Source organism: Centropristis striata, chromosome 2, assembly GCF_030273125.1.
Source record: "Centropristis striata isolate RG_2023a ecotype Rhode Island chromosome 2, C.striata_1.0, whole genome shotgun sequence".
In the NCBI taxonomy this organism is placed as follows: Eukaryota; Metazoa; Chordata; class Actinopteri; order Perciformes; family Serranidae; genus Centropristis; species Centropristis striata.
Window position 1 is genome coordinate 24,029,682 of NC_081518.1, and position 12,778 is coordinate 24,042,459.

At 40.7% G+C, this 12,778-nt stretch overlaps 1 protein-coding gene across 1 annotated transcript in view; it reads left to right on the forward strand.

The window, feature by feature from the left end:
• The first annotated feature begins 1,231 nt into the window (after window positions 1-1,231).
• LOC131982823 (protein kinase C-binding protein NELL1-like) overlaps window positions 1,232-12,778 on the forward strand; it is a 306,508-nt gene continuing 294,961 nt past the window's right edge. Inside the window, exons 1-2 of the mRNA XM_059347448.1 lie at window positions 1,232-1,389; window positions 1,882-2,010. Coding sequence (XP_059203431.1) covers window positions 1,341-1,389; window positions 1,882-2,010 — 178 coding nt within the window. The 5' untranslated portion in view covers window positions 1,232-1,340. The remainder of the gene's footprint in view (window positions 1,390-1,881; window positions 2,011-12,778) is intronic.

The window sequence follows — 12,778 nt, forward strand, 5'->3', positions numbered from 1 at the left end:
TTTCTTAGTTTACCCGGCCAACTGCAGCTGGTGACTTCAGCCTTTATAGTGCTGAGCTTCAGTAGATAATTCCACCAATGTGTATTAGGACACAAAAAGTACAGATGAACTAGACAGCTTAATTTTAACATGCTTATTTGCTGCTTTTTTGACTTATTAAAAGCCTGGAAGGCAGGAATTATGTTGCCTCACGGCCTGCGCAAAAACAATTTCCCCTTCCCTCCCTTTTCTCCTCACTGCTCTGCAACCTGTAATTTCAAATAATGTGTTTTTTCCCCCGTCAAGATTTTTTCGGTTCTGGATCGGTGGCTGCAGAATGCTGCTATTGTTTACAGTCTAATTTGAGAGCATGGAACAATGACCTGCATCCCAATGCAGACATTACACCATCCCTGGTGCTGAACACACACACACAAGGGCGGAGCACACTGTGTAACCAGCATAATCACAGAGCAGACACCGCTCTTTTCTCTCTCACCAGTTTATGTTGATGCAGGTAACCCAGACAACCTGACAATGTACACAAATTAGAGGCAGGCAGGAGAGGGGTATGATTAATGGTTCTCAATAAGGACAGGGCCCCAGAGGAAAGAGGACTGGAGCGGCAGTGCTTATAAATCCCAGGGATTCTCTCCGGCAAGGAGGAGGTGGGAGGAAGAGTGGTCGATTTAGGAGCTGGAGGAAGTGATGGGGGGATGCTGTATGTAGCAAAGAGGAGATACATGGACTCTCTTTTGATGTCTGTGCTATAATACAAACTCCTGACACAGAGCAAACGTATATTCTACAGGCTACAGTATCTCTGTACAGTTAATGAAATCGGTTCTACTTTGTCAGTTGCACTGTTGTTAATTTGCCCCGTGAGACTGGAAATTCTTTGAATAATTTCTTCTGTGACAAGTGAAAGCAGCCTACCTATCTATTACAGAGAATTCCCATATCCACCACTCACCGACTTTCCTTTGAAAAGCCTTTTTCTCACCTTCGAAATTGGAAGTTTCTGTGGTCTGAAGGAGGGGAACTTTGCAGATTAATGCTTGAGAATATTCTCAGATTTCCCCCTTACAGTTATATTTTAAATATGTCCTTAATAATATAATCAATATAATCACCTTTGCAGCCCTGCAGGGACTGACTGGACGCGAACAAACACTATAAACGGAGGCGGTTTTGCAGGGAGGGAACCCCTGCTCCTGTGATGTGGACCGTTCCTCCGTTCCTCCACATCCAGGCGAGGTGAGAGCGGTGCACAACGCCAGACGGACCAGAAGCGGGTTGAGTGTGGATACGCAGCGGAGCGCACGGCTTGGGGACTCTGTACAGTGCAACTACAAACACAAATGGATATTTACGTGGCTTTGTTATCCCTTTTCTTTTTTACCAAACCAGGTAAGCACAAGCCGCGTGGTCGCAGGGAGGAATTCTGTAGCGAGTGACACACGCTTCTTTTACGTCTTTTACGCTTTCTCAGTTTGTGCGCAAGCATGGCAGATTTGTTTGTCACTGTCTCCGGACTACTGTATATTGTTTTTAAATCTCAAGCAGTTGGTTGAGCTTATATCTGTTAATATTCTGCATGTAGCTAAGTTAAAAGAGATGACACCTTTTACCTTACCGTGCGCGCATAGTGCACCTACAGCCCGTGGTGAACACAGGTGTTGGCTGCGGGCATGTACGGTGCATTTTAGTGGGCAGCATCAACCATACCCTGCGTCCACACGAAAAACAGCGTGACTTTTTCCACAAGCAGTCATTTTCAGCAGTGGAATGCACACAAGCAGAGACCATGTGTAAAATGAATTTGGATTTTAGTTAAAACCCTGTCAGGTTTAATCCTCTCAGCGGGCTCCACATCCTTTAACCTTCATTTCTCTTCCACAGCTTTGGCTTTCGGATCAGATCAAGACTACCAGATTGATATCATCAATGAACTTGACCTGGCAAATGCCACCTATGGAATTACCCAAGTGGCGGGGCTTCACAACAGCAGCAAAGCCTTCCTTTTTCGAGGTAAATGCACGCTGACAATTTCTCCCTCATTACTCGCGCTGCTCAAGTTCAGAAATGTCTTTGTCTTGTGGCTGCGCGCACGCACGCACCAACACACACGCACACGCATGCACGCCCCTTTGTTTCATTAGTTTAGTGTGGGCAGAGCCACGCAGCGCCACACCTTTTGGTGTCACACTATTAGCCGGGATGCTGAGATGGAACACTCCGGGGACCCTGCTCTCATAATTACTCCACATTTAATTTGTCCCAAGCAGCAGATGCTTTGGCTCTTTCTGGACACACTTGAGCGCTCTGTGTGTGCAGGGTTTCCACAACACTGGCATCAAGAATTGTGTAATCCCAACAACTGGTGGTTAATGGATATCAGGTGTGTGGACCCTGAAGGGCACGCAGCATGTGATTGGTTTTTGTGTCTTTTTTCGGCTTTATTTGACAGTGGCAGAGATACAGAGTCAGGGGGACAGACCAGCAGGAGAGTGCTCCGAGCTGGATTTGAACCCGAGCCTGATGCATGCAATGACTAAGCCTTATTGGTATCCACTCCATGTGGCTTGTTCAGAGTCTCAAAGAAAAAGACAAATACTATCCCTTAATTATAGATAAATGTCAAAGCCATAAGCCGTTGTAATAGGAATTCAGCAGTGACATGATCTTGTTGAGATGCATTACCAGTGTCAGAGGATAACTTTGCTCAAAATGCTTCTCAGAACTCTGAAAAGAACTCAGAATATTTGGTGGAAGTTGTTGTGTCAGCTCTCCCCTTTAAGCAGACAAAGAATTGTTAGAGAGTAGAAGTAGAAGGAGAGAATAGGATACAGTAAGAGGAGAAATATAAAGAGTGACCGTTAGAGAGACTTTTTTAGTGATTAGTTACGTTGCTATGTACTTCTGTGTTTCCTGCTGGGCTGCAGCTACAGAAAAGGAACTGCCAGGAAAACCTGCAGAAGAAGTTTTATATTTTCATATTTGAAACTTTCTTTTATTGATATATCATTCAGATTCACATTAAAATCTCATTGGAGAGTTTTTTTTATTGTCTCATCATGGTCCAATGCTGTTCCAACCTGGACCCAAAATTCAACGTCAGGCAAGAACACTGAGTCTTTTTACTTTTCTGGCATGAAAATATTCAAATTCGAAGATACTGGCACAAACACCAGCAGCCTGAATCCCAAATAAGCAGCACTGGGGTGTTGAATATCAGCAGAGATGGTTGCATTCTGTGTGTGTGTGTGTGTGTGTGTGTGTGTGTGTGTGTGTGTGTGTGTGTGTGTGTGTGTGTGTGTGTGTGTGTGTGTGTGTGTGTGTGTGTGTGTGTGTGTGTGTGTGTGTGTGTGTGTGTGTGTGTGTGTGTGTGTGTGTGTGTGTGTGTGTGTGTGCGCACGCAAATGTGCATGTGGTTTTATTTTCTAGAGTGCTTGGCTCAATGTGCCACTGGCTCAGTATGAATGAAGGCAGGGCAGCTCGGCCAACTCTGTCGAGGTGAAGCCGTCCAAGATTCACTGCTCGAGGCCATACCGGATACACAACCTCACTTTTTACTTGATACACACTCTCACGCACACGCTCAAACACTCCTACTCCAAGCTGCTCTCCCTACGGTTTCCAGGCTCACAGGGTCGTGGTGCAGCAGCCAGATAATGTGGGAAACTAGGAGGCTTATCCAGTAGGGAGAGCTGGACCTGTGAGTGTTGGAGAGGATGCTTGTGTTTTGACCTATTTAACACTTTGTCTCCCCTTGCGCTGCTTTCATGGCCTTGTAACCCACATGCTAACTGCAGCGAAAGTTGCAGCGTCTATCGGATTCTTTTAAAAAGTGGATTGTTTCTCTAATAGGCTCCAACAAACAGTCCATGATTACCCGTCTAGTGGAAGCTGTTGGAGCCCCTGTGGCTGATTGGGTCAGTGATTATTCAAGATGATTTATGCATGCTGTATGCAATCATGTTGTGCACTGAGCTCACTATCGTATTTCATCTGTTTGCATAAATTGCAGTTGAACATATTGTAATGCCGGTCAAATGGCTTGGAAAATGGGGAATGTTGTGTTTCAATTAGTGTCAATAGCAGTGAGAGAGAAAGAGAGGGTTCTGGCAGAGTGTTTGGCTGGTCACTGGGACTGCTCTCCAGCCTCCCAGTTAGCCTGTGATTTACAAACAACAGATGCTTTGCTTCAGAAAATAGATTTCAGCATCTCTTCTCTTACGCTTGTTTTTAAATCAGAATTATGCACGAGTGCACTCAATGAAAGCCAGTTTAGGAAAAGCAGCCACTACTCAAAGGTCCTTATCTGGAAATATGATCCAACCTTGTGATGAAAAGGAAGAGAAATGCTAATATTCCCCCACTGTGTACTGATAGTGACGAACAAAGCGCTGATAATTTCTAAGATATTTGTTATTATAGTAAGTATTAATCATAGACAGGGTTGCTTTACATCTGTGATGCATGGAATAAAGTTCAGTTTGCCCAGAAGGAGGCTGACCTAGTTTCTCATCCTACATTGGAACCCAGATTGTCAACCTCATTACTCGGACCCCCCTCTGACCCAATGTTGATTTAGATTTAAAATTCTTTTAATGATGATTATCAGTTTATATTTCGGTATCCCACTGTGGCTGCATGTTGGATCTGTTAGTGTGGTCTGGAGTGAAATATCTCAGCTTCAAACAGATGCTGGCACTTCAATTAAACAGGGTTTTCCTCATCAGACTGCTAAAAGGGTGTTCAGTTCTTGGAAATATGACATTTTATTAAATGCAACGTTTGGATGGATCACTTTGGCATTTGGAGCAGACAACTTTTGATTCCCAGAGAATGGTCTCTCTGACTTTGCTTGTGTTCAGCTCAAAGCATTGACCTTAAGAGCCTATGCGCATAACACGGTAAGAATAAAGTAGTCCTGAGATCTGACTCTGGACCTCTATGTCCAGATTATATTCAGTCTAACTGGGTCAGGAAGGGCCCAGTTGTATTGGTTTTGGGACTGTTGTGGTCCACTCTGATCATGAGGTACGTCCTGTTCAGCACAGAAAAAAAATGTGTTTTGGTTTTCGTATTAAATTCTCTATTTTGCATGTGTTCAGGTTGCCCTCTTTTTCGAATCGTGTCTATTTATCATCTGGTCTGTTTGAATACAGTCTGACTGTCCTTGGATTCCTTTTAGACCGGGTCTGTTATTTTTAAAATGTGGTTTTGCACAACATATTTGGGCTGTTTTGGAGCGACCTACGGTAACCCAAAGAATGTGACAGTGATGAGATAGACCAGCTGTACTAAAAATGACCACTGTGCAGAGGATAAACCCTTTTGATTTAGGTAACAAGATGACCTTTCCCTTAATGCCACACTCAGGACAACCTTTACATTTTTCTGCACCTCTGTATAGAGATAAATATCTTCTTTTCTCATCCATCCTGCAGTTTTAAATCCCTGGTGTGTCCTGGGCATTCAGGAGCAACCATGGCTCTCTCTCTCTCTCTCTCTCTCTCTCTCTCTCTCTATTTATTTATATATATATATATATATATATATATATATATATATATATATATATATAATTTAAAAAAACTTGAATATGAAGCTCTTTCATACTATGATACTATGATACTAGATACTGAATGATAGTTAAACTCATCAGTTTTCAAGTAATATTTGTTTCAATTGTTTCATGCTTTATACCAGTACATGACAATTTTAAAGTATATTTTTGCAATAAGAGCAAAAAAGATCCTAAATTATTTTATACCAGATTATGAGTTACTAGTTTTTTTTAATTATCTGAGCCATTACAATGAACAGATTGCCAAACTAGCACTACACATAGGAGATCCAGCTATCTGCGACTGTGTCCGGTCAGTATAGATCCCTCTGCTCTTCATTGACTCTCATACTGAAAATCATTAATGTTAAACAGTTAAATGTTAACAACAAATGCAGCCTTGATCCTGATATCCCCGAGATCTATAAACACACCTCTTATCGGCCTTTTAGGCCAATTATCCTTAACATATAACAACTCTGCAGTCTCGCTTTAGGACTCAAATGGTCATTAGTTAACGTTTAATCGACCTTACTGTCGATTCTAATCAAAACTTTTCTCCAACCTTGTTTCAAGCAGAAAACCGCACTGAAACACCTGGGTACTGTCCAATTAAGAGCTATAGCTGAATTCCATTACATTTCTTGATCCGTATTTTACATATATGTTGTTATCCCTGTGAATAGCTGTCCACATATAGCATGTAAAGCAGGATATGTCCAGCAAACTGTGAGGGAGTTTAAGTGCAGAAAAAGATGTCAGCAATCTAAAACATCAACTGCAGATGTCAGGATTTGGTGTCAGTCCCCCAGAAGGGGAGTGGCATCCTTTTTTTGAGTTCTGACACTTTGCATTGATGTTTAACAAGCATACAGGGAGAAATCCATTGACAAGACAGGGAACTCAGACAAAAAAGGACCAGAATACAGTATGGCAACCTAAAAAGAAAGTCCTTACATACTAAAATCATTGAAAGCAACAGCTCCACACTGTCAAAGGCCATCTAGGAAATCCTTCACTGGTGTCGAGCAAAAAGCTGTTATGTAGGTCAAGTTTGGAAATATCTGAAAGTGGGGTTGTACTGTCTGTAGTTATCCATACTAATCATGGCAGTCAGCACACACACAGTTTGGAGAAATAGACAGGAGTAATGGCATGGAAGATAAACAATGTACTGCTGTGCAACTCCTGTGTTCTGCATGGTAAAATTAAGGTTTTTGTCAAAGGAGTTTGGTGGCTTTGAAGAGAGTGATGTAAGAGGTTCAGTTCCCCGTTGGAAAGGGCTGTCTGACAGGACGGCAAAGCAGTACATCGGAGTTGCTGTTCTACCTCTGCTTTGATCTGTTTGTTTGTTTCTCTTATTGTTCGACTTTTGTATCTGAATTAACTTTCCATCAGCGGAGGTAGATTGCTTTGCTTCCGGGTCAGTTCTCAGCGACCCTGAATCCTTAGATGTGCCTCAGATGGGCTCTACCTGAGCAGTGCTGCTCTAACCTGCTAACATGGACGCCAAAACAACAACAAAAAAGACGTTCTGTGACGCATATGCACTGCTCACACAAGCTGTGTGGCCCAGTCGTAAGACCTGGTTTCTGAATTGCATCAATGAAACTATGACCAGGTTGAATATCGGCAAAGTCAGAACAAAATTACTTTGATTCTTCTCAGCCGACAATGGAAAATGGCTTTTGTAGAGCAGCACTGAAGATTTTATTCAAGTGTGAAGACTATAACTTCCCGAACATTTCAGGTTTTTTCATTACACCACGTAGAGCACAGTGGCAGTCGCAGAGGTCTCCTATCCAGCATCTTTTCTCGATCAGTTCACAAGAGGAGGCAGCTGCCTCTTCTGTTGGGCTGTTGTAGAAAACTGATTGTTGTAAGGGAAAAATATAGATTTCGTAAGCTGAAATAGGTGTGTTATGAACAGCAAAATTGGCAACTCTGAAATTGCTCAATTTCTGGAATTGCTCACAGTTGAAAAGAAAAATTGAGTTTTTCTCAAACGAGGGGTTGCAGTGCAGCCAGCACTTAACAGCACAAAACAGACAATAAACAGCTGTTGTCTTCCTACTCTACCCTCCAAAACATAGGGCAGAGCTACAAGAGGATCAGTTAAACATATGAGAAGTGTCAAAGTCTAGCAATACATGACGATGTGTGCTAAATAGATACAAAGGACCGAACTCACTTTTTGAGCAGATTATTTACTTTATTCTTTATGCGTCAGGTTTAAGAATACTGGAGCTTTATATTCGTTTTTAACCAATCCTAGGAAAGTAGAAAAACCATGTGTCCAAACCTTTGTATTTCAAGCTTTCCAAAGCTGTCTGTGGTCCATTCGTTCCTACTGAAGAAAAGCATTAACTAACAATGTCCCTTGCTTATGAACATATCTGTAGCATCCAGAATTTAGCTGCACTTTCCTTCAGAGCTTTTTTCTTTTTAATGCGCTCCATTGCAGCTCTACCTTTTTTTTTTTTTTTTTTACCCTTCTCTCATTTTTTTGAGAATCATGCAGTGTCCACTTTTTCCTGCTTGCTGCTCGACTGTGGGCGCTCAACACACTGACTGAATGTTGTGTTGATGTGCACATGTGTAACAAGCAGAGATCATACGATCAGTTTAAAAGCAGCGAGCAGCTATATGCGACTGTAGCTGCCTTGTGTTGTTTCTGCTTTGATTTCATTTTTAACACCGGCCTGGCCACCAGCAGTTCTCCTGGTGCCTCAGATAGACACTTTGGGTCTGCTATTAGGTATTTACTGCAGCAGGATGGTGTTTGTTTGATTGGGTCAAAATCATTTTCAGTGGTTATGAAGGAACATTTCAACCAGTGAAACTTTGAAGTTGTTTTTTGAAAGTTTTTTGAGAGCAAAGCTGCCCTGTCGTACAAAGGATCTTGTTACAGTAGTGTTCAATATAATAGCAGTCCAATGTGACTAACCAGATGAATCCAGGTTTTTAGTATATTTTTTATTGCTACATGGCAAACAAGGTACCAGTAGGTGCAGTAGATTCTCAGAAAACCAACAAGACCCAGCATTGGTGAAATGCACGCTCTTAAGGCTGTGCAGTTGGGCAATTAGTATAAAGGGCGGGGTGTGTTTAAAAAATATAGCAGTGTAGCATTCAATCAGTGAGGTCATCAAGTTTGTGAAAAAACAGATGTGAATCAGGTGGCCTCTATTAAAGGATGAAGCCAGCACTTGTTGAACATGCATTTCTCTTTGAAAGCCTGAGGAAAATGGGTCGTTGAAGACATTGTTCAGAAGAACAGTGTTGATTAAAAAGTTGATTGAAGAGGGGAAAACTTATAAAGAGGTGCAAACAATTATAGGCTGTTCAGCTAAAATGATCTCCAATGCTTTAAAATGGAGAGCAAAACCAGAGACACGTGGCAGAAAATGGAAGACAACCATCAAAATGGATGGAAGAATAAGCAGAATGGCAAAGGCTCAGCCAATGATCAGCTCCAGGATGATCAAAGACAGTCTGGAGTTACCTGTAAGAGCTGTGACAGTTAGAAGACGTCTGTGTGAAGCTAATCTATTTACAAGAATCCCCCGCAAAGTCCCTCTGTTAAAAAAAGGCATGTGCAGAAGAGGTTACAATTAGCCAAAGAACACATCAACTGGCCTAAAGAGAAAGGGAGGAACATTTTGTGGACTGATGAGAGTAAAATTGTTCTTTTTGGGTCCAAGGGCCACAGACAGTTTGTGAGACGAGCCCCAAACTCTGAATTCAAGCCACAGTACAGTGAAGACAGTGAAGCATGGTGATGCAAGCATCATGATATGGGCATGTTTCTCCTACTATGGTGTTGGGCCTATTTATCACATACCAGGGATCATGGATCAGTTTGCATATGTCAAAATACTTGAAGAGGTCATGTTGCCTTATGCTGAAGAGGACAAGTCCTTGAAATGGGTGTTTCAACAAGACAATGACCACAAACACACTAGTAAACCAGCAAAATCTTGGTTCCAAACCAACAACATTGATGTTATGGAGTGGACCTTAATCCAATGGAGAACTTGTGGGGTGACATCAAAAATGCTGTTTCTGAAGCAAAACCAAGAAATGTAAATTAATTGTGGAATGTTGTTAGAGAATCTTGGAGTGGAATAACAGCTGAAAGGTGCCACAAGTTGGTTGACTCCATGCCACACAGATGTGAAGCAGTTATAAAAATCTGTGGTCATACAACTAAATATTAGTTTCGTGATTCACAGGATTGCTAAATCCTAGAAAAAAAAAAGTTAAAAATAGTTTTGTGTTTGTAAAGTCAACGGCAGACACTGCTATATTTTTGAACACACCCCTTAAGTAATTGCCTAATTGCCAAATTGCACAGCCTTAAGAGTGTGCATATCATGAATGCTGGGTCTTCTTGGTTTTCTGAGAATCTACTGCACCTACTGGTACCTTGTTTGCCATGTAGCAATAAAAAAATATACTAAAAACCTGTATTAATCTGGTTAGTCACATTGGACTGCTATTATATTGAACACTACTGTATATCACGCTGATAAAGCATATTAGTAAATTAGTACACAACATATAAATTCATTTTTGGGTTAGGTTCTTTCAACAGATCTGCTGACAATAAGAAAAAAATATAAAATATTACCTAAATGCTCATTGTTACTTTTCCCTTGTTGAGAAAAAAAAAAGTATCTTCTCTCTGATCCATACAAAACATTATACATCTGAAAAAATCCATTTTCCCTTTTTCTAGTGCATATAAAGTAGGGCCCAATGCAATAAAAGCATTCCTTCTAATTGAAATTGAATCTAAAACATCAACAGTAAACATCAGCTTATCAATTCAGAAATCATAAAAATGAAACACAGACACTACAACCAAGTTTAGTTGGAGTGAGACTTCTCCTCAGAAAGCTAACAGCACAAAGACTATCTGTCTACTTGCACATAAAGTAAAAGCCAGAGGTTAATGCAACAGGTTCCGGCCACTAATCTGTGTATGATACAAAGAAAAAACATGAAAATATACATGAAAAGTAAATGGGTGAAGTTAAAGTTTTTCCATCAAAACTGTAAATCACACAAAGAAAGAAAAGGATCCGAGGCAGACCTTTGTGGATGCCTTTTGACTAAACAAAAATGATTCACGCAGTTAAAAAATCATTGTAACAATAAATCGGTGTTGACAACAGAAGTGTTTTTAATGATGAAGAATTGTAATAATGATAATCTCTAATTGCAGATGGGGGAAAAATGATTCCCTGAAGTTTTTAAGCCTGAATTGAGGCAGGGCAAGGCGATTATGGCTGATTACAATGATTACTGTCCTTGAATACACTGAATAGAAGAGCTCCTAATTATATGTAATGGTGTATGTTTTCATCTCTGTCGTCTCCCAACCGCCAGGCAGTGTGCAGTTAAAACTCTGATCTGATAACCTCGCCAGCTGTTGTGTGTTTAGGACAGCTCATTGTGCCTGGCTTTCATGTGTTATAAAGCTATTTTACTGCAGTTTTAGTCTAATAATCCAATGCTAATTGCCTTATAAATTCTACATTTAAACACTTCATTAACTGGTTGCTGGCTCCAGGAATGAGGGCAGAAAGATCATTGGCCATTATCATGTGATATCAGAATTTTAAATGTGACAGCAATGCTTGAAACAAAGAAAATAGTATTAGAAGTAAGAAAAACAACTCATCAAAAATCAACATAATTTAGGTTAGACATGTTGTATTTATATATATATTGTAAAGTGAAAGAACATGAGCAGATGTTTGTAAAATGGTAATCAGCACCACAGCAGAGTGGACAGCTCAGTTTCAGGATTCAGCACCACAGCAGATTGGACAGCTCCACTTCAGGCTCTCAACTGTAACTGCATTCACACATAGAAATGGTAGTGGTAGTCAGCCTGGCCTGTACTGAAGCTGTAGCTCTGTTGGTTTGTAGGATTAAGGAAGTGACTTGCATGTTCAGCTCCAGTTGTTTTCTCAGATAGCAGCTGTGCTGTACACAAGGAAGGAGTTAATTTGTGGTTGCAAGTTTGTAAGACTGTTTCATAGGTAGATAAAAGCTTTGTGTTTTATTTTTACTTGTTCTTTTTTTAGCCTGGAAGCCAGTTGAGTCCACTGCATCCATTTTTTATTTGCTCTTGCATCTGGTCATTCTCCCATTCACACAAATTTCCAGCCAACCTCAGTCTGGGATCCAGCGCAACTCATTAGACCAACATCAAATTGTCAAAAGAGGCAGCGTTGATCAAATATGAATCAAGATTTGGATCTCAAATATGTTCACATTTTAGTGTACTGTTTAGCAATAATGTGAGAAAATGTGTGACCAGGATGCCATGCTTTTCCTGTTTGTTTTTTTTCCCCTGCAAGAACCACCCCAACTTGCCTTTTTACCCAGGGGCATTTTGGTCTGTGTTCATAGATAACACCCGGCATTGTGAGCTTGTATCTGCTTGTATCCACCTTTTCATTTCGAGTACATTTACATAAAGTTGACCTTTTGTCAGCTTCCCTGTGGAGCTACTTCTTACATGTGTGTAGCTCAGGTTGCATTCCTTTACAATTAATTGCTGTCTATCTCTGTTCCAATGTCTGAGTTTGTATGTGTGGATAGCGGAATTCAAAACTATAACTATTAGATATTATAGCCACTTGACTTGTGCAGCACCTGTTGCATGATGTTGCAATCCATATGCCTTCATGTTATGGGTTTAAAATAAAGTTTGTATAACTGATATAAAAACTAAACTAAAGAAAACTTTTTATGATGCCCTTGTGATGTCTGCTCTACACTGATATAATACCTGGGAAAGTGTTGGCTATTCCTGGTGTTGGTTGGACGTACAGTTGAATCAATTTAATGGATCATTCACCATCTGAGACTTTTAAATCAGCTGCTAAACATTGTTTAATTTGCTACTTTTTCTTGCAAACTCAGGTTGGATCCAAGTGATAAACTGTTGCTCGGCTGCAGCTTCATGCCTTGTAGCGCTTTAATGATTTTGTTGCATCTACTGTGCTACTATATGAGATCCATTTTACTACCAGTGTTCCTGAAATAGATTTAGTAGTGTTTTAACCTCCATCAAATCTTCCGCTGACAGATTTCTTGTCAACCTAGCGCTACTCTATATAAATCAATATGAACACTCAGTGGCCCATTTTGGTACCAACAGGGATTTAATCCATCGAATCTGCCATGGAGTTCATGATTGAATTG